Raw genomic sequence first — 24,913 nt, forward strand, 5'->3', positions numbered from 1 at the left:
TGTTACCTTATTTAAAAAAAAAAGTAAAATAGGGGAACCCTTGGTGTCAATTATTGTCCTTGGAAGCATAGTATTATTACTAAAAGATAAGGCAGCACCATCGTTCTTTATCATAGTGATTGGCTTTGTGTTGTAGTAACACTTGATTTGGTACAGAACTACAGCAGCAGCTTCCATTCATTTCCCACCACTTCAGAAGATGCCACAAATGGAGAGATCAACGTCATAGCCAGAGTAAAATAAGAAACATGGGAGGGCGTCAGACTGAATCAGACACTCGGAGTAAAGCTCCAGCAAGCACTCTCCCACTAAGAGGGGGATCCCAAGGGATCCAGCCCCGTGTTGGCTGGCCCTCTCCTGGGCTGCTATGCAGTGGAGGGTGGGGGAAGACTGACTGTCTGGCTGTCTGTGGTCCCACTGCTCCTGAGGGAGATAACATGCCTCCAGGGCTAGGCTGATTTGAGCCGGTCCAAGCACTAACCCTTGGGGGATACCAACCAGGCAGGCTGGGTTCTGTTAGCCTCTATTTCAGTCAGCTGTACGGCTGTCGGCGGGTGGAGCTTGGTAGCTGTGGAAAAAGAGAAGAGGCTTTCATCTCTCTCTCTCTCTCTCTCTCAGAACGTCTCGGTGGATTTCCTCCCAAATTACAGGGAGTGACTACACTCCACCTCCCCCGCCTCGCACCGTGCCCGGCTCACCGGAGGGCCTTGGGGGCCAGCACACCGCTGTCAATGCTCAACGCTGACTCATTAAGAGAAAGTCAGTCGGATGTATCATTGGACTGGAAATAATAAGGAGGAATAAACCTCAAAAGCATTGAAGTATGCATATTATGCACATTGTGTTTCTGCAGGTAAATCTAGTATTGTATATCTGGCAGGGGCTTGTAAATGCATTCTAGGAATACTTTAATATTTTATCCACCTGTTTACACTTGGCAATGTATTTCTATATCAAAGGTGCTGCATCTGAACTGAAGCAGTGACCTGTCCACCACAGTAGCCTTGGTGGATGACAGTTATTGTTATATCTCCTAGTGTGGAGCGACAGGCAAACCTGGGATAAATTCATAAGAGCACCACCAGTGAATGGAACTGGCCTTCATAACATCACACCATCCCAGCACCAGACTAAAGACATCCAGGTATCTGGGAATGTAGTGAAGGTGGCAGCTGTGGTTTCCATGGTCCTTTTCTGATCAAGGAGGACCGTTGCCCATCACTTCCAAGCGATTACCTCTATACAGTAAGGGATTAGTATTGGGATAGAACAAGACCACGCCAGCAGGCAATCTGTTTTTCAGTTGAAAACTCCCTCGAGGTTTTCCATTATCCCCCTCCATATCCAGCCTGACCTGGAGAGAAAACCTGGCCTCGGAGGGTCAACTCAGTCTAGACGCTCTGCACCCAACCCCCCTCCTTTCCTCCGCCCTCCATCCATCCTGCCTGCGGACACTAGAGGGATGGAAGGATGGAGGGCCGCCCCCACCTCCTCTCACCTTCAACCTCTCCCTACTTCCCCTCTCTCTCTCCATCCCTCCAACCCCTAAGCAACAACAGCATCTCTCACCACCATAATCTTTCCATTTCGTGGCCCTTCCTCTAGGGGTTAGGGGTCTCTAGGTTGAGAGGGAGGGATTTGTCTGAGAATCGACTGTTGCTCTCGCTGGCTGTCCATTTGAGCCGACCTCTGTTGTTATAGATACTAGGCTGGTCAGACAGAGCAAAGAGAAGCCACATCTGGCCACAGCACATAGTTATTATATTAGAGGTTGCCATTTTCAACTTTCAATATCCCCCGTAATGGTCAGTGTGATCGGTTAAGCTTCTGATACACCATGTGGAGGGAGCATGGGTCACGGTAAGTCACTGTAATGAATGTGAATCTGTCTTGGCTTCTTCCTTTCGGCAGATAGCATTCCCTTCTGTATGAATTCTGCACAGAGTTGGAATGAATACATAGCTAAAATATATATATAAAGCTTGGATGCCTTTTCTGATGATACCTCTCTGACATGTCATTCTAAGGGTATGATTTTCCGCACAAAGGCAGAGGGGCGTACGGTCAGGTTGGGTTCACACCGGAGGTGATATTAGAAAATCCCCCACCAAGATACAATGATGATGGAGAAGACGACGTGACCCGTGTGTTTCTACATGGCCGTTGACCATGTATTTAAATTCAGTATGACTTTACAAGCTGAATTCATGGCTCCAAGCCATTATAGTTAAGAATGTGTGCCAATACAATGAGAGGGAAACAACAGTACATTTAAGTTTTACGTTCAAAACAACTTACAGTAGTGAATGCATACATTTACATACTGGTCCCCTGTGGGAATCAAACCCACAACCCTGGCATTGCAAGCGCCATGCTCTATCAACTGAGCCACACGGGAGCCATGACATAACATTCATAACTATAAATTCAATTCAAATTAAAGGTGCTCTCTACTATACTGTAGAATTTGTCCAAAGACATAGGACGTCATTGTCTTTGGTGCCTACCAAAGGGACATCAGATGTATTTTTCCCTGGTAAAATCCTATTTACACACTAGCGCCCGATTCCCGAAGACGGCAACAGGGGGAAGGAAGAAACCAGCTAATTGAATATTCATTAACCTGTGCCTAGGTGTATACAAGACTCTTAACTACTCTTGTTTATGATTTAAGGACTTGTAGCACTGACCTCAGTTTAACACAGCAGCAGATACCAAATTAACCTCTAGCCTCCGCAGGGCTAGCCATGCCCCGCTAACAAGAAACCTGTCTAGACCAAGCTACATGTACTTTATGATTCCTCCTCTCACTGCTTCATTCTTCTCTCTTCCTCCCTCCCTCCAAACACACACAGCCCATGCTCTCTCCTCTGCATCTCTCCCAATACACACACACACACACAGCCCATGCTCTCTCCTCTGCCTCTCTCCCAACACACACACACACACACAGCCCATGCTCTCTCCTCTGCCTCTCTCCCAATACACAAGCACATACACATACACACACACACACACACACACACACACGCACATACACACATACAGTCCATGCTCTCTCATCTGTACATTTTTCTCTGCCTCTCTCCCAATTCATACACACACACACACACACACACACACACACACAGCCCAACACTCTCTCCTCCTCCTCCTTTCCCCACCATATACCCCCATCCTTCTTCTTCTTCTCCCAAACTCATTTCTCATATACCTCCAAACCTGTGTTGTTTTTGGGTCACGACTCACACCCCAGCATCTCTGGGTTATCAGATGACATACTTTATCTTGGTGAGTGATAATGTACCTTATACAGGAAAAAAATCACAGGGATCTGAAAACATTATCAACAGAATGGGAATCCTCCACTTCCAATAGAGCAATTCTGAGTGTATTGCACCATCCTATGATGAGCATGATTCTATTGGTGATGGTGAGATAAAATGGATGTGTAGGAATCAAATAGTGGTTAGTGGTTGCAGCTAATATGCTCATGCATTTTTAATGAAGTGGTTATAAGTGGCAATGAAAGCATAATGCCCGGCATGTCAGTCGGTCATTATCACGGGGAATAGTTTTACAAGGTAATGCAATGCAAATACAGGTATTTCGACTATATATAATGTATCTACATAATAGTGCTGTCTCCATTAAGTGGTTCAAATGACAGTAAAAAAAAACTTTAAGCCTGTATTTCGAAATCATTTATTGCTGATATGCAGATTAGACAGAAGACCTAGTAGACTGTTTAATGCATGCAAATTAATAAAAGCTTTCACATTATCTCACTCATACATGTAATAAAATATCCACCTATTCATTTAATTGTTTTCTGAGAGTTTTCAAAAAATATTTTAAATATACCCTGAAGTAGTAGTGAGAAATCCAAAACGCGGTTTTGAAGATAGATGTTTGTCCATTATTGGATACCGTACACCAGAGCCGAAAGTAGCTGATTGGCCAAAACACAACATAAATTATTCTAGCTACGAACGTGAAGTACAGGTGGGTAGCTAGATTGCTAACAAGCTAATGCGGTAGATGCCTTAACATAACTAAGTAACGATTCGATACGTAATTTTATTTTCAGTACCGTGAAATCTTATGCTACTAGCGTATGCATTTTTGTCTATGAAGACTGATTCAATGTGGCTTTTCAGCAGGCTAACTAATAGCTAGGCCTGTTAGCCACATTAGCCCAGCTAGCGCAGTCATTTCTGTGTTTTGCTGATAAGCTAACTAGCTAGCTACCTGTTCATTAGCAAGCTAGTTAGCCTCCTACATTGGCAAATATGCATTTCTCATCATGTGCATCCTGCTAATACAGCTATTTAGCATCTTCTCCATGTTAGTAGGATACAGATCTGATGCAACGTTTCCTATGTATTTTGAATCATACAAAATGATACATAGTTATTGTTCCTCTATGTTCCTCTTCCAGACAGAATCATGAGTCTCAGAAAGCAGACCCCCAGTGACTTTCTGAAGCAGATCATTGGCAGACCAGTTGTGGTCAAGCTCAACTCTGGAGTGGATTACAGAGGTAACACTGCACCTTTTATAAGTCATCACCTAGTTGGCCAGTATGTGATATTTCTAGACTGCCTGTTAACCAAGAACTGAATTTTATTTGTGACATGTGCCAAATACAATTGGTGTAGACTTTACCGTGAAACTCTTGCTTAGGAGCCCTTCCCAACAATGCAGAATTAAATAATACAAGAATAACACTACATGCAGGGAGTACCAGAACAATGTGCAGAGGTATGAGGTATTTGAGGTAGATATGTACATGAAGGCGGTAAAGTGACTAGGCATCAAGATCGATATTAAGAGTCAAGTAAACAAGAGTAGCAGCAAATGTAAAAGTTTGTTTGTGTTACAGTACTATTGGTGCTATCCTTACTCCACACAGAATGCATTTGACTTCTATGCCTGATCTGATGTTTAGAGATTGCCCATAGACTGTGCCTGTCTGTGCCATTGACATTAGTTTGTGCCTTTTCTATAGGTGTCCTAGCCTGTCTGGATGGCTATATGAACATTGCAGTGGAGCAGACAGAGGAGTATGTCAATGGCCAGCTGAAGAACAAGTATGGTGATGCCTTCCTGAGAGGAAACAATGGTAAGAGCTCCAGAACCAGACACTGGTGGCACTTGTGTAGAAGTCAACATGATATTGAATAGCTATGGAGACTGGTATATTACTCCTTCCCATTTATTTTAGTAATTACTTATTTTTGATGATTGCCCATTTCACGTGCTAGTCGGAACTATGAAACTGAAATTTCCGACTTGCTAACTGGTTGAACGCGGCATGTGTATAACTTCAACCAGTTAACAGGTCGGAAATGTCAGTTTCCTAGTTCCGACTAGCACGTGAACACGGCAGATATGACTCGTAATTAACTGAGACTTTCCGATATATGACGTTGCCACAGACAGCAGGATGTACCGTAGATATTGTAAGATGAGCACGATACAAGACCTTGCACTCGCAAAAAATCTGAGTATCTTCATGGGTGGTGACAACAGCGCTTCACCCTGTTAGTAGTTACGAAAGTCAGCGTGATATCTCGCATAATATTATCTGGTTTTGTATCTACATGCCATTTTCAGTTTTCACCTTGTCTGTACTAATTATTTCCTATTTCCTTCCTTAGTGTTATACATCAGCACCCAGAAGAGGAAGATGTGATGCAGAGGATTTGTCCCTTTTCTAAATTATTTTTATTATCCCGGACGTTGTTCCAGTTGATTATGTTATATGAGAACATTGTTTTTCCTATTGTTTAATGTCTCTGAGCTGAAGAGTGTTTAGTTTTTTGTAAAAAGGAGAACAATCCAATAAATGTTTTTGGAAGTTTAATTTTGTTCCTAGAGTCTGTTTTTCCCCACCTAAATTTAGAGCAAAAGCTTGCATTTCTTTTGTCTAATGATGACCCTAACATAATTGTAAAAGATTATGCACATATATTGAAGTATCAGTATATAGTACATCTGTATACTCCCCTACTTGAGTACTGAAGTATTTTTATTTTATATTGAAGGAATATAGACTTTCCTCCTTTGGTTCCTTACTGACCTGTGGAGGCTGGTTGAACATGAGCAGTGATTCTTCTAGATAATATTCTCCAGGCAGTCCTATATGATGACGAAGCTTAAAGCCATACTGATGGAGTGTATTTCAGCTTCAATCTCGTAAATCACTGTGTCCTCTTGAGCCCTGCCAGCTTCCAATAACATAGAGGCCATAAAGCACTGGGCATACGATACGGCAAGGCATTCATTCACAATATAACTTATGTCTCATTCTCCAATGTTATGAGACAGATTATACAGGATACACTGACCTGAAGGGCTGCATTCATCACTATCAGTCTATACGGTATATGATAAGTCTTAATCCTGATTGGTTTAATGTGTGGGTGGAGTCTGAGCATGGCCAATTGACTTCTGGCATTTTCTCAATTACCAATCAAAACCAGCCAAAATGGAGAAACAAAACCGTGATGCCTGTCTACAAGTGGTCCCTCCTGAAGGCTATGTCAGATTCTATTAACATGTAAACAGATCTGTCATAGTAGCTGCCCGTTTGCCTCTGGTAGGGGATAGATGGTTAATGGGAGGTGTGATTACTGAATGTGATACAGCCTGTTGGTGTTCTGTCTAGTGTGGCAGGTGATTGGATTTCTCACGACCCGCACACAAAGTATCTATTTTTCAGCACACACAGGTTTCTTTACTCCTCAAACACATGAACCCCTCATAACTACAAGGTGGATAGATGCTTTTGTTCTCAATGAGTTGTCTCTTTATCCTCCCCTCAGTTGATTCCTGCTGTCTACTTCCTGAAACACCATGCATAACGTGTGCAAAGATGTGGATGTTTAACCCATTTAGGTCATCTGTACTAGTAATTTAGCCAATGTGTTCAAGCCAAACGTGACGTTAGTTCATTATGCTGAGAAGAACGTAATGAATATATGATTCATTAGGATTCAACTGCTTGTGGTGGTTTGGGGGGAGGGAGAAATTGCAGGGCCTTGTTTTCCACCCTATACATGCGCACTCTGGCCTCTGCTAGGAGACAAAAGGCTGCCAAGGTCAGGTCTGACTTCAGGATGAAGGACACATTATTGATCAAACTCCCTCCGCCGAGCCGCGACTGGAGCGAGTGAGAGGGGAGAGACGGGGGCTCGCTGCAGAGCACACAGACACACACACACACTGATACAGACACACACACACTCTCTTTCACGCACACACACATTGACACAGACACGCGTAGAATCATTATGGCAGCTAGCGAGGTTAGCGCAGGCAAATATTTACCTAGTGGAATCATAACGGAGCTGCTGGCTGTGCGGCCTCGCAGGAAGCCCAATTAATCCTGTTCACAGTAATGACCTGGTGGCAGACCTCACGCTATTGTACTGTTATTGGCCCGGACTGTTCAGACACACACTCCCGAGTATGCTGCCCTAACCCAGTGTGTGTATGTGTTTAGCAGTGTGTGTGTATGTGTCTAGCAGTGTGTGTGTATGTGTCTAGCAGTGTGTGTGTATGTGTCTAGCAGTGTGTGTGCATGTGTTAGTAGTGTGTGTGTATGTGTTATTAGTGTGTGTGTATGTGTTAGTAGTGTGTGTGTATGTGTCTAGCAGTGTGTGTGTATGTGTTAGTAGTGTGTGTATGTGTTAGTAGTGTGTGTGTGTATGTGTTAGTAGTGTGTGTGTATGTGTTAGTAGTGTGTGTTAGTAGTGTGTGTGTATGTGTCTAGCAGTGTGTGTGTATGTGTTAGTAGTGTGTGTGTGTATGTGTCTAGCAGTGTGTGTGTATGTGTTAGTAGTGTTTGTGTATGTGTCTAGCAGTGTGTGTGTATGTGTTAGTAGTGTGTGTGTATGTGTGTAGCAGTGTGTGTGTGTCTAGCAGTGTGTGTGTATGTGTCTAGCAGTGTGTGTGTGTATGTGTCTAGCAGTGTGTGCGTATGTGTCTAACAGTGTGTGTGTATGTGTTAGTAGTGTGTGTGTATGTGTCTAGCAGTGTGTGTGTATGTGTTAGTAGTGTGTGTGTGTATGTGTTAGTAGTGTGTGTGTATGTGTCTAGCAGTGTGTGTGTATGTGTCTAGCAGTGTGTGTGTATGCGTCTAGCAGTGTGTGTGTATGTGTCTAGCAGTGTGTGTGTATGTGTCTAGCAGTGTGTGTGTATGTGTCTAGCAGTGCATGTGTTAGTAGTGTGTGTGTATGTGTTAGCAGTGTGTGTGTATGTGTCTAGCAGTGTGTGTGTATGTGTCTAGCAGTGTGTGTGTATGTGTCTAGCAGTGCATGTGTTAGTAGTGTGTGTGTATGTGTTAGCAGTGTGTGTGTATGTGTCTAGCAGTGTGTGTGTATGTGTCTAGCAGTGTGTGTGTATGTGTCTAGCAGTGCATGTGTTAGTAGTGTGTGTGTATGTGTTAGCAGTGTGTGTGTATGTGTCTAGCAGTGTGTGTGTATGTGTCTAGCAGTGTGTGTGTATGTGTCTAGCAGTGTGTGTGTATGTGTCTAGCAGTGTGTGTGTATGTGTCTAGCAGTGTGTGTGTATGTGTCTAGCAGTGTGTGTGTATGTGTCTAGCAGTGTGTGTGTATGTGTCTAGCAGTGTGTGTGTATGCGTCTAGCAGTGTGTGTGTATGCGTCTAGCAGTGTGTGTGTATGTGTCTAGCAGTGTGTGTGTATGTGTCTAGCAGTGTGTGTGTATGTGTCTAGCAGTGTGTGTGTATGTGTCTAGCAGTGTGTGTGTATGTGTCTAGCAGTGTGTGTGTATGCGTCTAGCAGTGTGTGTGTATGTGTCTAGCAGTGTGTGTGTATGTGTCTAGCAGTGTGTGTGTATGTGTCTAGCAGTGTGTGTGTATGTGTTAGCAGTGTGTGTGTATGTGTCTAGCAGTGCATGTGTTAGTAGTGTGTGTGTATGTGTCTAGCAGTGTGTGTGTATGTGTCTAGCAGTGTGTGTGTATGTGTCTAGCAGTGTGTGTGTGTGTCTAGCAGTGCATGTGTTAGCAGTGTGTGTGTATGTGTCTAGCAGTGTGTGTGTATGTGTTAGCAGTGTGTGTGTATGTGTCTAGCAGTGCATGTGTTAGTAGTGTGTGTGTATGCGTCTAGCAGTGTGTGTGTATGTGTCTAGCAGTGTGTGTGTATGTGTCTAGCAGTGTGTGTGTGTGTCTAGCAGTGCATGTGTTAGCAGTGTGTGTGTATGTGTCTAGCAGTGTGTGTGTATGTGTCTAGCAGTGTGTGTGTATGTGTCTAGCAGTGTGTGTGTATGTGTCTAGCAGTGTGTGTGTGTGTCTAGCAGTGCATGTGTTAGCAGTGTGTGTGTATGTGTCTAGCAGTGTGTGTGTATGTGTCTAGCAGTGTGTGTGTATGTGTCTAGCAGTGTGTGTGTATGTGTTAGCAGTGTGTGTGTATGTGTCTAGCAGTGTGTGTGTATGTGTCTAGCAGTGTGTGTGTATGTGTCTAGCAGTGTGTGTGTATGTGTTAGTAGTGTGTGTGTGTGTCTAGCAGTGCATGTGTTAGCAGTGTGTGTGTATGTGTCTAGCAGTGTGTGTGTATGTGTCTAGCAGTGTGTGTGTATGTGTCTAGCAGTGTGTGTGTATGTGTCTAGCAGTGTGTGTGTATGTGTTAGTAGTGTGTGTGTATGTGTCTAGCAGTGCATGTGTTAGCAGTGTGTGTGTATGTGTCTAGCAGTGTGTGTGTATGTGTCTAGTAGTGTATGTGTTAGTAGTGTGTGTGTATGTGTCTAGTAGTGTGTGTGTATGTGTTAGCAGTGTGTGTGTATGTGTCTAGCAGTGTGTGTGCATGTGTTAGTAGTGTGTGTGTTAATAGTGTGTGTGTATGTGTCAGTAGTGTGTGTGTGTGTGTTAGTAGTGTGTGTGTATGTGTTAGCAGTGTGTGTGTATGTGTCTAGCAGTGTGTGTGCATGTGTTAGTAGTGTGTGTGTTAATAGTGTGTGTGTATGTGTCAGTAGTGTGTGTGTGTGTGTTAGTAGTGTGTGTGTATGTGTTAGTAGTGTGTGTGTATGTGTCAGCAGTGTGTGTGTATGTGTCTAGCAGTGTGTGTGTATGTGTTAGTAGTGTGTGTGTATGTGTTAGCAGTGTGTGTGTATGTGTTAGTAGTGTGTGTGTATGTGTCTAGCAGTGTGTGTGTATGTGTTAGCAGTGTGTGTGTATGTGTTAGTAGTGTGTGTGTATGTGTTAGTAGTGTGTGTGTATGTGTTAGTAGTGTGTGTGTATGTGTTAGTAGTGTGTGTGTATGTGTCAGCAGTGTGTGTGTATGTGTTAGTAGTGTGTGTGTATGTGTTAGTAGTGTGTGTGTATGTGTTAGCAGTGTGTGTGTATGTGTCTAGCAGTGTGTGTGCATGTGTTAGTAGTGTGTGTGTTAATAGTGTGTGTGTATGTGTCAGTAGTGTGTGTGTGTGTGTTAGTAGTGTGTGTGTATGTGTTAGCAGTGTGTGTGTATGTGTCTAGCAGTGTGTGTGCATGTGTTAGTAGTGTGTGTGTTAATAGTGTGTGTGTATGTGTCAGTAGTGTGTGTGTGTGTGTTAGTAGTGTGTGTGTATGTGTTAGTAGTGTGTGTGTATGTGTCAGCAGTGTGTGTGTATGTGTCTAGCAGTGTGTGTGTATGTGTTAGTAGTGTGTGTGTATGTGTTAGCAGTGTGTGTGTATGTGTTAGTAGTGTGTGTGTATGTGTCTAGCAGTGTGTGTGTATGTGTTAGCAGTGTGTGTGTATGTGTTAGTAGTGTGTGTGTATGTGTTAGTAGTGTGTGTGTATGTGTTAGTAGTGTGTGTGTATGTGTTAGTAGTGTGTGTGTATGTGTTAGCAGTGTGTGTGTATGTGTTAGCAGTGTGTGTGTATGTGTCTAGTAGTGTATGTGTTAGTAGTGTGTGTGTATGTGTTAGCAGTGTGTGTCTGGGAGTATATATGTACATGTATTGGTTTCAGGCAGTCTACTTTTGCAACTGCACATTTCCCTTTGTAACCCCTAGAATAAAGAGTTGAATGATAATGTCAGTCCTCTCTCAGTGTGGGTCTGCATTGGGGTTTTGTATCAAACACACCTATTCTCTCCACCTTGCCTATCAAAGGGTGCTGCAGCGGTGAACACACACTCTGTCTCTCTGTCACACTCTCTCTCTGTCTATCTGTCACTCTCTCTGTCACACACTCTCACTCTCTCTCTCGCTGTCATTCTCTCCCTATCTGCCACACTCTTTCTCTGTCCCTCTCTCTCTGTCACTCTCTCTCTGTCCCTCTATCTCTGTCCATCTCTCTCTGTCACTCTCTCTCTGTCACTCTCTCTCTATCACACTAACCTTGTTACTGAGGACTCAAAGTCTTACAGCACCACCAGCTGCCAAAGCCTATAACTACATGAGAGAGAGAGAGAGAGAGAGACAGGGCGATAGCAGTGATCACACTGCAGCACTGTCTATCGTCAGGATCAAATAGACGAGGACAACCATAGAAACCCAGAAGGATAACCTGGTATCGCTTTGTTCAGGTTATGCTGCCTGGATACCTGTCCTCAAATTGGGCAAGGAGGTGTTAGTGACTTTTCACATTTCATGTGTTGTTCATGTTTTTGTTTGCAACATTTCTGGATGTCTGAATTGGAGGTCTGTTTTGTTTTGTTGATGTCGTAAAAATGTGTGTGTGTGTGTGTGTATGTGTGTGTGTGTATATATAAAAAAAACAACCCTAAGGCATGGGAAAGGGATCTGGGCTTTGTCCTGTGTGAACTTGACCTGTCTTTAACCACTATACCCCCCCCCCCCCCCCCCCTCTCTGTCTTAACCCCTAACTGCCTGCCTGTCATGTGTAAATGATGACCACCTCCCACACGGGGCCTCTCTCTTGTCTCCCGTTCCACTCCAGGGTCAGGGGTCAGAGGTTAATGGTTACACTGGAACAAACACCGCAGATCCAGTTTCCAAGTTCAGGGAAAATGCAGTCATTTAGTTAGTGTTGGTCAACCATACTTGCTGAAGGCCATGCTCTGCCCAACATGCTGTTTCTTTATAAAATCAAATAGTTCACGTAAATGTTTGACACATTAAGGTGGTTTGGAATGCAATAGTGTGTTAGCAATACACATGGATTTTTTTCACAACACAATGTTAAACCTTTATGTTAAATGTTAAATATTTATTACATGAGAAAGTCCACTCCAAAAGCAGACACCAAACTCAAGTACTTCAGAACACCAAGCTCAAATTCCAGTAGTGTTTTGATTCTGATTGAGTCGGAGGCTGAGACCCTGGACCCGCCATCCCAAACCTCTTAATTTAGCCCGGCAGCTAGCATAGCCATACACACAGTCAACCTTGGTCAGGAATGTGACCTCTGACCTTCTTATCTGAAAGGAGCTATTCCTAGCCCCGGGGCACGGGTGCTGTGATTTATCCTGGCCCCAAATGGCAACAGCGTGAAGCTGGTCTGAGCAGGGTGAGGAGGGTGAGGAGAGAAGGTACCCTTCAGAAGAAGGCCATGGGGCCATGGGGCATATACCCACAATGCACTACACTGACATACATGCTCCCACTGTTGTTAACCCTAAAGGGCCTACAGTGCACAGACCACTGTTAGTCCATATATGGTAGTAATCAAATTGTGTTGTGCTATGAGCCAAACGGTAAACAAAGCCTATGTCTTGAGTTGTGACCCACCATCTGGGAAACATATATGTAGCCCACTGCCCTGCTGGTGAGAGTCAGACACCATGTGTAGGGTTAGAGTCAGACACCATGTGTAGGGTTAGGGTTAGAGTCAGACACCATGTGTAGGGTTAGGGTTAGAGTCAGACACCATGTGTAGGGTTAGGGTTAGAGTCAGACACCATGTGTAGGGTTAGGGTTAGAGTCAGACCCATGTGTAGGGTTGGAGTCAGACACCATGTGTAGGGTTAGAGTCAGACACCATGTGTAGGGTTAGGGTTAGAGTCAGACACCATGTGTAGGGTTAGGGTTAGAGTCAGACACCATGTGTAGGGTTAGGGTTAGAGTCAGACACCATGTGTAGGGTTAGGGTTAGAGTCAGACCCCATGTGTAGGGTTGGAGTCAGACACCATGTGTAGGGTTAGGGTTAGAGTCAGACACCATGTGTAGGGTTAGGGTTAGAGTCAGACACCATGTGTAGGGTTAGGGTTAGAGTCAGACACCATGTGTAGGGTTAGGGTTAGAGTCAGACACCATGTGTAGGGTTAGAGTCAGACACCATGTGTAGGGTTAGGGTTAGAGTCAGATACCATGTGTAGGGTTAGGGTTAGAGTCAGACACCATGTGTAGGGTTAGGGTTAGAGTCAGACACCATGTGTAGGGTTAGAGTCAGACACCATGTATAGGGTTAGAGTCAGACACCATGTGTAGGGTGAGGGTTAGAGTCAGACACCATGTGTAGGGTTGGAGTCAGACACCATGTGTAGGGTTAGGGTTAGAGTCAGACACCATGTGTAGGGTTAGGGTTAGAGTCAGACACCATGTGTAGGGTTGGGGTTAGAGTCAGACACCATGTGTAGGGTTGGAGTCAGACACCATGTGTCCGGGTTAGAGTCAGATACCATGTGTAGGGTTAGGGTTAGAGTCAGACACCATGTGTAGGGTTAGGGTTAGAGTCAGACACCATGTGTAGGGTTGGAGTCAGACACCATGTGTAGGGTTAGGGTTAGAGGCCGACACCATGTGTAGGGTTAGGGTTAGAGTCAGACACCATGTGTAGGGTTAGGGTTAGAGTCAGACACCATGTGTAGGGTTAGGGTTAGAGTCAGACACCATGTGTAGGGTTAGGGTTAGAGTCAGACCCCATGTGTAGGGTTGGAGTCAGACACCATGTGTAGGGTTGGAGTCAGACACCATGTGTAGGGTTAGGGTTAGAGTCAGACACCATGTATAGGGTTAGAGTCAGACACCATGTGTAGGGTTAGGGTTAGAGTCATACACCATGTGTAGGGTTAGGGTTAGAGTCAGACACCATGTGTAGGGTTAGAGTCAGACACCATGTATAGGGTTAGAGTCAGACACCATGTGTAGGGTTAGGGTTAGAGTCAGACACCATGTGTAGGGTTAGGGTTAGAGTCAGACACCGTGTGTAGGGTTAGGGTTAGAGTCAGACACCATGTGTAGGGTTAGAGTCAGACACCGTGTGTAGGGTTAGGGTTAGAGTCAGACACCATGTGTAGGGTTAGGGTTAGTTTTTTTGTTTGTTATTTTTTCCTCCCCAAAGTGTGTTTTGTTATTTAAAAAAAAAAAAAAAAGATTCCAGAATTTAAGTGACCGACATAGGACTACAGATCTTCAACAAAATACAATAAATATTGGCTGACTTCACATATTACTTTTTTAGTCATAACAGAAATGTATCATTATTTGAGGCATTGTTTTCGTGGGGTGGCTAGAGTCAGACACCATGTGTCGTTAGAGTCAGACACCATGTGTAGGGTTAGGGTTAGAGTCAGACACTGTGTGTAGGGTTAGGGTTAGAGTCAGACACCATGTGTAGGGTTAGGGTTAGAGTCAGACACCGTGTGTAGGGTTAGGGTTAGAGTCAGACACCATGTGTAGGGTTAGGGTTAGAGTCAGACACCGTGTGTAGGGTTAGGGCTAGAGTCAGACACCGTGTGTAGGGTTAGGGTTAGAGTCAGACACCATGTGTAGGGTTAGGGTTAGTGTCAGACACCATGTGTAGGCTACTGTGTGTGTGTGAACCTCTCATATGTGTGCTTAGACGTCATTAGTCTGTCCTAACGAGCTTGAGTTAACGAGCTGCACCATGCCCTGCCCACGGAACTGGGACACGCGATGGTGGGGGGTCGGTTAAGGCGTCGCACCACTGCACCTGGCCGGCCCACTTCCTACTGCTCCGAGCACCACCCTGCGCAGCACCATTTAACGTCCCCCCAAACCCTCTAAAGTGGCATTCACACCTGCGCTGCTAATACATTTAAAGGGAAGGTCTTAACAGTACATCTGCGTAACAGTGGCATCTGTACTCTTTGTAGTTATATCAGTGGAGGCTGCTGAGGGGAGGACGGCTCATAAAAATGGCCGTAACTGAGCAAATGGAACGGCATCAAACACATGGAAACCATGGAAACCACGTGTTTGATGTATTTGATACCATTCCATCAATTCCTCTCCAGTCATTGACACGAGCCCGTCCTCCTCAATTAAGGTGCACCAGCCTCCTGTGATTTCCATCATATCCTATTTGCATTGATCATTCTAGTGTCATATTACAACAGTGTCTATCCTGTCTTGTCCTGTCCTGCACTGTCCTGTTGCCCACCTGTCTCCCTAGCTGTGCGTTCTGAGATTTCCATGAAACCCAAACTAACCCCACAACGGTACATCTGAGTAACAGTGCAGTGGTAGCCTTGTCAAACAGTACGCAGGTTATGTCTTCCTCTCCTTTCTCCTCTTTCCATTTCGGGATACAACAGTACAATACATCTTGTTCTGTCCACCACCAGTCTCTCCCGGTTGCATTTGGAGATTTGCAATTTGCATGAAACACAAACTAACCCTGCTCTCAGGCAATTAGCCCCCATTACAACACGCTTCCGAGTGCCAATTTGTCCGCCACCGAAGGTAATGCAGAGTGTCGCTGGCAAGCGCCCAACATGGTAATGGAATTGTTTGATGGACGCAAGAGTCTTTTGTTGTTCTTTCCCTACTTGAAGTAAACGGCTGTAGTGTGTGTTGTGTGTGTAATGTGTGTGTGTAGTGTGTGTGGTGTGTGTGTAGTGTGTGTAGTGTAGTGTGTGTGAGTGTGTCAGCTGTGTGGTGTCACTAGGTGAGCCGTCGAGGAAGAGGAGTTCGGGGGACATTGGCTGTGCGATCAGCAATCATTGGATGACCCTTGACCTCTGCTGGAGGGAGAGGCAAGATGGAAGGTTAACACTCACTCTCAGTATCTGAGCATTCTTTATTTTACTTTCTCTATCAAAGTGTTCTTTTCAGGGTCTAATTTTGGAACCCAGCATAGTCTTAGATCATTGTGAAACGACTCCCCTTCAGCGATCTGACTGCTTTCATGTTGAATAGTGGTAGTTTAATGGAACTGCACAGAGCACGGAAGGTTTCATTTCAAGACCATGAGCAATTTAGATTAACACCCTCCTCCTCATTTGAATATAGGACGAATGACTTTGTATATGACATATTTCTGTTTGATAAACAGTATAATGCCCCATCGAGTTACTTACAAATGGGATTATTTGGAGACGTTATGATGCAATGCCTTAGAGAGCCTGTGAGCGTGAGAGAGAAAGAGAAGAGAGAGAAAGAGAAGAGAGAGAAAGAGAAAGAGAGAGAAAGAGAATAGAGAGAAAGAAAAGAGAGAGAAAGAGAAGAGAGAGAAAGAGAAGAGAGAGAGAGAGAAAGAGAATAGAGAGAAAGAAAAGAGAGAGAAAGAGAAGAGAGAGAAAGAGAAGAGAGAGAAAGAGAAAGAGAAGAGAGAGAAAGAGAAGAGAGAGAAAGAGAAAGAAAGAGAAAGAGAGAGAAAGAGAAGAGAGAGAAAGAGAGAGAAAGAGAAGAGAGAGAAAGAGAAAGAGAGAGAGAGCGAGAGAGAGAGAGAGAGAGTGAGAGAGAGTGTATGTCTGGGTGGGCGGACGGGCAGGTTAGAGTGTGTGTGTGTGTGTGTGTGTTTGCGTGTGTGTGTGCCAGTGTGTGACACTGAGAGAAGCTCATCCGCCTGACTCAGTGCACTCTGCGCAGCTCAGAGAGAAGCTGTGATATTGCTCAAGGGTAAACCCAGACAGAAGAGTTATGACTTCAGCCCATCTCCGGCCATCAGGGAGGTCAAGCATGCCACAAACACACACACACGCGCGCGTTTTGCTCTCTGGACTCGTGCCAGTGCCAGGGCACTGTCATAAACACAATTAAAGGCTCTCAGACCTGGGCCGACGCTGGGTCCCTCATCCCTCCACTCTCTCCCTGTGTCACTGCCTATTACAGGGACAGCAAGGCAGGATGTGTGTGTGTGTGTGTGTGTGTGTGTGTGTGTGTGTGTGTGTGTGTGTGTGTGTGTGTGTGTGTGTGTGTGTGTGTGTGTGTGTGTGTGTGTGTGTGTGTGTGTGTGTGTGTGTGTGTGTGTGTGTGTGTGTGTGTGTGTGCGCGCGCAGGGAGGCAGAGGCACCTATCAGATAAAGATATGATTCCAATAAACCAAAACAAGAGGTTGTTAAATTCAATGTGACTCCCACCCAGGTTGGGCCACTTATGTTGTTTTTACTGGTGTGTCACTTTGAGAGCTTTAACGAGCGTCAGAGGAGCGGAGAAGGGGTTGCTGGGTCCTTCTATCACCTAGGTCCAGTTCCAAATGGCACCCTAGTCCCTACATAGTGCACACATTTTGACCAAACCCCTTGGGCCCCGGTCAAAAGCCCTGGTCAGAAGTAGTGCACTATAAATGGTATAGGGTGCCATTTGGGATGCAAGCGAGTCAGACTGGAGGACAAGGACCTGCCAGGGACGGACCAATAGGGATGGGAGACACCAGTTTTACAGGAAACAGACACAGGTAACACCCCCAGCCCAGAACGCTTGATAGACTTTTATAAACCGTCTGCCACTCTAGAAGTGAAGGGCCTGAGACGTTTAGGTATCATACATTACAAGCTATTATATCTCTGCTGTCAAATCTATGCTGAAGTCACCTTAACGTCTTACCTTAATTGAAGTGACTACTGCGAGGCTGAATATGTTAATGTAAGAGGCCTCACTCTATTGCTAGCTTGCAAGTTTGATATCAAGTTAAAGCTGTCATGTGAGGTTATGTACGTCCACACGTCCCATTACTTGGCTGATTCAAAGTCCCTCACCTCTTGATTGCTGTGTTGTTGACTGGCCACTCTGTTCAAAACTAAGGCCCTTCTGCCATCTTGTGGTGAATGTTGGTACTACCACCAGTTACTATTGGCGTCACCGGCGTGCCTGCTGGGCTACACGGACCCTCTTGTTCCATTTTAATTGACCTGGATCTGTTCCTTTCCTCTGCTGTAAAGAAAGAGGTGCCTGAGAGACTGAGAATCCTGTCAGCTCGGCCCGCAGCAATTCCCACAGCCCAAAACTGGACCCCTTACTTCCAAGATCCACTGTTGGAAGCAGGGGAATGAATCATTTACAAGACCTGGGTGCTGCAATGCCTCACAATGAATAATTAACAAAAATATGCATTTCAGATAGATAATAGAGTTAGGAATTTGTATATATTTCAATGTACTGTAAATTCCTTAAAGATAACACTTTTGCATATACAGTGGGGCAAAAAAGTATTCAGTCAGCCACCAATTGTGCAAGTACTCCCACTTAAAAAGATGAGAAAGGCCTGTAATTTTCATCATAGGTACACTTCAACTATGACAGACAAAATGAGAAAAAAAATCCTGAAAATCACATTGTAGGATTTTTAATGAATTTATTTGCAAATTATGGTGGAAAATAAGTATTTGGTCAATAACAAAAGTTTATCTCAATAGTTTGTTGAAAAACCCTTTGTGGGCAATGACAGAGGTCAAACGTTTTCTGTAAGTCTTCACAAGGTTTTCCCACACTGTTGCTGGTATTTTGGCCCATTCCTCCATGCAGATCTCCTCTAGAGCAGTGATGTTTTGGGGCTGTTGCTGGGCAACACGGACTTTCAACTCCCTCCAAAGATTTTCTATGGGGTTGAGATCTGGAGACTGGCTAGGCCACTCCAAGACCTTGAAATACTTCTTACGAAGCCACTCCTTCGTTGCCCAGGCGGTGTGTTTGGGATCATTGTCATGCTGAAAGACCCAGCCACGTTTCATCTTCAATGCCCTTGCTGATGGAAGGAGGTTCTCATTCAAAATCTCACGATACATGGCCCCATTCATTCTTTCCTTTACACGGATCAGTCGTCCTGGTCCCTTTGCAGAAAAACAGCCCCAAAGCATGATGTTTCCACCCCCATGCTTCACAGTAGGTATGGTGTTCTTTGGATGCAACTCAGCATTCTTTGTCCTCCAAACACGACGAGTTGAGTTTTTTACCAAAAAGTTATATTTTGGTTTAATCTGACCATATGACATTCTCCCAATCTTCTTCTGGATCATCCAAATGCTCATTCTTCTGGATCATCCAAATGCTGGCTTAAGCAGGGGGACACGTCTGGCACTGCAGGATTTGAGTCCCTGGCGGCGTAGTGTGTTACTGATGGTAGGCTTTGTTACTTTGGTCCCAGCTCTCTGCAGGTCATTCACTAGGTCCCCCCGTGTGGTTCTGGGATTTTTGCTCACCGTTCTTGTGATCATTTTGACTCCACGGGGTGAGATCTTGCGTGGAGCCCCAGATCGAGGGAGATTATCAGTGGTCTTGTATGTCTTCCATTTCCTAATAATTGCTCCCACAGTTGATTTCTTCAATTTCTTCTTTCTCATTTTGTCTGTCATAGTTGAAGTGTACCTATGATGAAAATTACAGGCCTCTCTCATCTTTTTAAGTGGGAGTACTTGCACAATTGGTGGCTGACTAAATACTTTTTTGCCCCACTGTATTTGCACTGGCTTGTACATGGGTTATGTGTAAAGATTCATTTTTGAACAAAGAAATGGTAAAATATACATTTTAATATTTCACACTGCATATTTCACAGTAGTTAAACATAGAGAATGAGCGATATCTTTTTGTGAGAACTAGAAACTAGAACAAATGGGAGACATGCTCATTTGAGCACGACACAAAAAGGAAAGGCAACTACCATCTGATATATATATATATATATATATATATATATTAATGCTGTCTGTCAAGGCCTTGGGATTTGCATGTGAACGAGTTCTGTTCACATTGTTATTAATGCAACGCAATCAATAAACAGAGACCTTTCAATCATAACATCTTGGTTTATGGATTCATTTTCAAAACACAGCCAGACATCAAAACATTGTATTTAATAAATCATGCCGCTGACTTTAGTCTAACAGAAAAAACAGTGTATTTCTATCAAAGTAGATCATTCATAAAAATCGACAAACATATTTCCTCAATACATTGACTATGGGTTTAATACTGAGAGAGTGTTGTCATTACATACCTGAACAACCTCACCTGTAGATACCTACAACAACAGACAACTCTTCCACACTATCCACATCTGCATACGATTTAAAACGAAGTCATGTATTGGGCATATTCTAAATGATATGCTAATGTTGACATCAGAACATTCCACTTGGTTCTTCTGGTTCTTCCTCTTAGTCTATAGCTTGTCCATGTATAGCTATGAATCACACGTTATAATGAACAGTGGTGGAAAAAGTACCCAGTTGTCATACTTGAGTAAAAGTAAAGATACCTTAATAGAAAATTACTCAAGTAAAAGTCACCCAGTAAAATACTACTTGAGTAAAAGTCTAAAAGTATTTGGTTTTAAATATACTTACGTATCAAAAGTAAATGGAATTGCTAAAATGTACTTAAGAATCAAAAGTAAAAGTAGAAGTATAAACCATTTCAAATTCCTTATATTAAGCAAACCAGACGGCACAATTGAATTTTTATATTTACTGACGGATAGCCAGGGGCGCACTCCAACACTCAGACATAATTTACAAACGAAGCATTTTGTGTTTAGTGAGTCCGCCAGATCAGAGGCAGTAGGGATGACCAGGGATGTTCTCTTGATAAGTGTGTGAATTGGACAATTTTCCTGTCAAAATGTAACGGGTACTTTTGGGTGTCAGGGAAAATGTACGGAGTAAAAAGTACCTACTTTTCTTTGGGAATGTAGTGGAGTAAAAGTTGGCAAAAATATAAATAGTAAAGTAAAGTACAAATACCTCAAAAACTACTTAATTAGTACTTTAAAGTATTTTGACTTAAGCACTTTACACCACTGATAATGAATCACAAATTGTCCAAGTATAGAAACAGTATGAATCCCAACTTATCCATGTATGGTTATGAATCACACCTTCCTATACTGTAATAAATCACAACATCTACCTGCATACTGTAGTTATTAATCACAAGCGACCAGCCTATTGTTAGTACACATGGTGACTCATCAAATGGTTCACAAACTTCACATTAAAACCCCTGGTGATAATTGTACAGCCTCCTGCCCCTCTGGGAGGGTGATGGAATATGTTGTGAAAAAAACACCCCATTTTCAAAACTCAACCCCCATGATGACTGAGTCAGAGGGAATCCTATTTTAGGTGGCGAGGAGGTGGCAGGGGGAGGAGGAGGAGGAGGAGGGGTAGAGGTGTGAGAGAGAAAGTGTGTGTATTTGTGTCCTAATTAAGCGTGGCTGGCTTCTTGGACCGGGGGGAGGCGGAACCAAAACCTCACAGCCGTTAAATCAGGACAATGCTTTTTGTGTCACTGGAGTTAGCATAACCTTCCATTCCTCCCCCTCTTCTCCCCCCTCCTCCCCCCTTCCTCCCATTCTCTCACAGCTGCCATATAGTTTTAGGCTCCTAAAATAAATGATGCCTCCCTGGGTGCATGGCCAAGGCCAGGCGAGTTGGCAGGGCCTGCCCAGCCTCCTTAGAGTCCTGGGGTTGTGTCATATTCAGTCACTTACATGCCCTCTAGTGGTGCTGTGTGGTACTGGTCTCTCCACCAAGCAACACACCAGCGTTGATGCTTTATTCTGCTGAGGTTTACACTGTGTGGACAGGTCAGTGCATGAGAAAGAAATGTTGTCTCTCAGTGTCATCCTTAATATGCATTGAGATCATTATCATCATAGTCATATTTAACCATTATCATCGTATTATCATCCCATTATCACCGCATACACATTTACATTATCATCACATTATCATGACATATGCATACCCATTATCGTCACATTATCGTCACAGTATTGTGACATGCGCATTCCCATTATCATCACATTATCGTCACATACACATAACCATTATCATCACATTATCATCACATACACATAGCCATTATTATCACATTATCATCACATACACATAGCCATTATTATCACATTATCATCACATACACATAGCCATTATTATCACATTATCATCACATACACATAGCCATTATTATCACGTTTCTGAGTATATCTGCAGTTAGAACGTTGACAATCCCGGTCAGAAAAGCCTGTGAGTTTGGTCGACTGTAATGTACACACTGTACACTTCCAGTAAGTTCCACCCAGACGTAAAAAAAACAGTGTTAACCTTCCCCTCTGCCCTCCTCCTCCTACCCTCCTCATGCCCTCATCCTCCTGCTCTCCTCCTCTTGCCCTCCTCTCATCTACCAGTCCTGGCTGTTTGGCTCCTGTCCAGGGCCCAGTAGAGTAAACACACTGTGAGTCCATGCTGCCTGGGAGGCCTCTCTCTCTCTGTCTAAACATGGCTGGCCACTCTGAAATATCCCCCCCCCCCCCTTAACCCCAACTCCTACATACCCTACCCATCCATCCTCAGGCCCAGGATGGGGTGAGTGTGGTGGTTGAAGCCCCAGGAGAGACCTGTGCTGGGGTTGGAAAGTCCCACCTGAGTGGCCTGGAGCTGGGGACACCCCACACAACAGCCCCAGGCATGGCCCTGGGCAGGGCCTCCTAAGGAGAACACAGCCGCCAGAGGGGCCACCTGGGTGGGTTGTAGGAGACGGGGGGGGGGGGGGACTGCTCTGGTGGAGTGTTCTAACAACAGTGCATATAAGAGACATACACATGTAAACATGCAATGCACACATAGTCGAAAATGCCGAAATATGCCTTTGAACACACACATGCAGTGCATACACATATGAAAAAGTCTGTCCACATGCGACTACACAGAAACACACTACACACACACTCAAGAACAAGTTCTCTCTAGTGGTTCAGGGCTGCCTGTAGCAGATCAGGTGGCTGGGAGGCAAAGTGGTTCAGTACTATTCATTTGACATACTCTAGGAGGCCCTATACATCTTTAATCCATTTCATTAGTTTCCCTGTCTCTTCCTTAACTGGTCCAGCCGCCTCCGACAGAATTCATCAAATATACGCATTGCATCTCTTAGGACTATTCAGACACAATACACCTAATACATATTGAGCAGAATAAATATTGTTTTCAAAGACAGAATCCTCTGAACTGCAATAACTGCCTCTAAGTTATTTCAATCGTGTGTCTGTGGATCTTTTATTGACTGAAGTGGAAAATATCATAAATAATTGGAGATTGAATTTTGATGTATTTAGAATTAAATACATGTAGTTTGGTTGTCTGGTATTAAAAGCTTCAGGGGTCTTTTTTTGTTGTCAAATCGGATACTTTAAATGATTTGCGTGACCTACAACTACCATAATAATATAAATAGATATTTAGAATTGGCATTGATACTGTATACATTTTTCCTGCTGTTCTGAGTTAAGCAGAACTTCCCAAAGAGGATGGGAGAGAAGTCAGTGATTATTGGTGGCATGTGCCGCTTGTAGCAGTTCTCTACGTATCCACTAGGGGTCAGGCATACACAGTACATTCAGCATCTAACACGCTCTAACACCTGCTACTGGTGCTGGGAGAGTGAGGTCTACAAACCCAAAGCTTAATCAATTGCATCTGGTGCTATGAGGACATTGTATCAGCAACATCTTCCCATCTAATTTCTTTGTAATCATTTTCACTGGCCTATCAAACCAATGGGCTATATTTAACAATAAGGCACGAGGGGGTGTGGTATATGGCAAACATACCAGTGGTGGAAAAAGTACCAAATTGTCATACTTGAGTAAAAGTAAAGATACCTTAAAAGAAAATTACTAAAGAAAAAGTAAAAGTCACCCAGTAAAATACTACTTGAGTAAAAGTCACCCAGTAAAATACTACTTGAGTAAAAGTAAAGATACCTTAAAAGAAAATGACTCAAGAAAAAGTAAAAGTCACCCAGTAAAATACTACTTGAGTAAAAGTAAAGATACCTTAAAAGAAAATTACTAAAGAAAAAGTAAAAGTCACCCAGTAAAATACTACTTGAGTAAAAGTCACCCAGTAAAATACTACTTGAGAAAAAGTAAAGATACCTTAAAAGAAAATGACTCAAGAAAAAGTAAAAGTCACCCAGTAAAATACTACTTGAGTAAAAGTCTAAAAGTATTTGGTTTTAAACGTACTTAAGTATCAAAAATAAAAGTATAAATCATTTAAAATCTTATATTAAGCAAACCAGACAACACGATTTTCTTGTTTTTTAAATTTACGGATAGCCAGGGGCACAGTTCAACACTCAGACATCATTTACAAATGAAGCATGTGTGTTTAGTGAGTCTGTCAGATCAGAGGCAGTAGGGATGACCAGGGATGTTCTCTTGATAAGTGCATGAATTAGACAATTTTCCTGTCCTGCTTAGCATTCAAAATGTAACAAGTACTTTTGGGTGTCAGGGAAAATGTAAGGAGTAAAAAAGTACATTATTGTCTTTAGGAATGTGGTGGAGTAAAAGTAAAAGTTGTCAAAAATATAAAATAGTAAAGTACAGATACCCCCAAAAAATGACTTAAGTAATAGTTAAAAGTATTTTTAATTAAGTACTTTGCACCACTGCAATATACCACGGCTATGGGCTGTTTCTAAGCACAACGCTACGCGGAGTACCTGGATACAGCCCTTAACTGTGCTATATTGGCCATATACCACAAACACTCAAGGTGCCTTATTGTGATTATAAACTGGCTGCCAATGTAATTAGAACAGTGAAAATAAATGTTTTGTTATACCCGTGGTATACGGTCTGATATACCACGGCTTTCAGCCAATCAGCATTCAGGGCTCGAACCACCCAGTTTATAATTATAAATACATTTGAAATGATTTAAAATATAAACGGGTAAATTGCTTCATAATAAGGGAAATCAAAACAACGTATTCAGAAAACAACTTTGTAGTAGATATGTAGTAGAGACAGTCT

At 43.5% G+C, this 24,913-nt stretch overlaps 1 protein-coding gene across 4 annotated transcripts; it reads left to right on the forward strand.

The window, feature by feature from the left end:
- The first annotated feature begins 3,914 nt into the window (after positions 1-3,914).
- Positions 3,915-5,869, forward strand: LOC110497369 (U6 snRNA-associated Sm-like protein LSm6). 4 transcript variants are annotated; one of them, XM_021573440.3, is made up of 4 exons: positions 3,915-4,005; positions 4,442-4,543; positions 5,012-5,125; positions 5,664-5,869. In XM_021573440.3, the coding sequence occupies exons 2-4, from the start codon at positions 4,450-4,452 to the stop codon at positions 5,696-5,698; spliced, it is 243 nt and encodes an 80-aa protein (XP_021429115.1). In that variant the 5' UTR covers positions 3,915-4,005; positions 4,442-4,449; the 3' UTR covers positions 5,699-5,869. The 4 variants fall into 4 exon arrangements, with proteins under 4 accessions (XP_021429115.1, XP_021429116.1, XP_090066550.1 ...); XM_021573441.3 differs by having other exon boundaries at positions 3,974-4,059; XM_090210424.1 differs by having other exon boundaries at positions 3,995-4,037.
- The last annotated feature ends 19,044 nt before the right edge of the window (positions 5,870-24,913 follow it).

Source organism: Oncorhynchus mykiss, chromosome 19, assembly GCF_057628025.1.
Source record: "Oncorhynchus mykiss isolate SJ-2025 chromosome 19, ASM5762802v1, whole genome shotgun sequence".
Classification (NCBI taxonomy): Eukaryota; Metazoa; Chordata; class Actinopteri; order Salmoniformes; family Salmonidae; genus Oncorhynchus; species Oncorhynchus mykiss.

What these genes read in the sequence shown, in the direction of transcription:
- LOC110497369 (XM_021573440.3), top strand. Translation starts at nt 4,450, where the DNA reads ATGAGTCTCAGAAAGCAGACCCCCAGTGACTTTCTGAAGCAGATCATT. An exon ending in CTCTGGAGTGGATTACAGAG is followed by an intron (nt 4,544 to 5,011) that starts GTAACACTGCAC and finishes CCTTTTCTATAG; the next exon opens with GTGTCCTAGCCTGTCTGGAT. An exon ending in CTTCCTGAGAGGAAACAATG is followed by an intron (nt 5,126 to 5,663) that starts GTAAGAGCTCCA and finishes TTCCTTCCTTAG; the next exon opens with TGTTATACATCAGCACCCAG.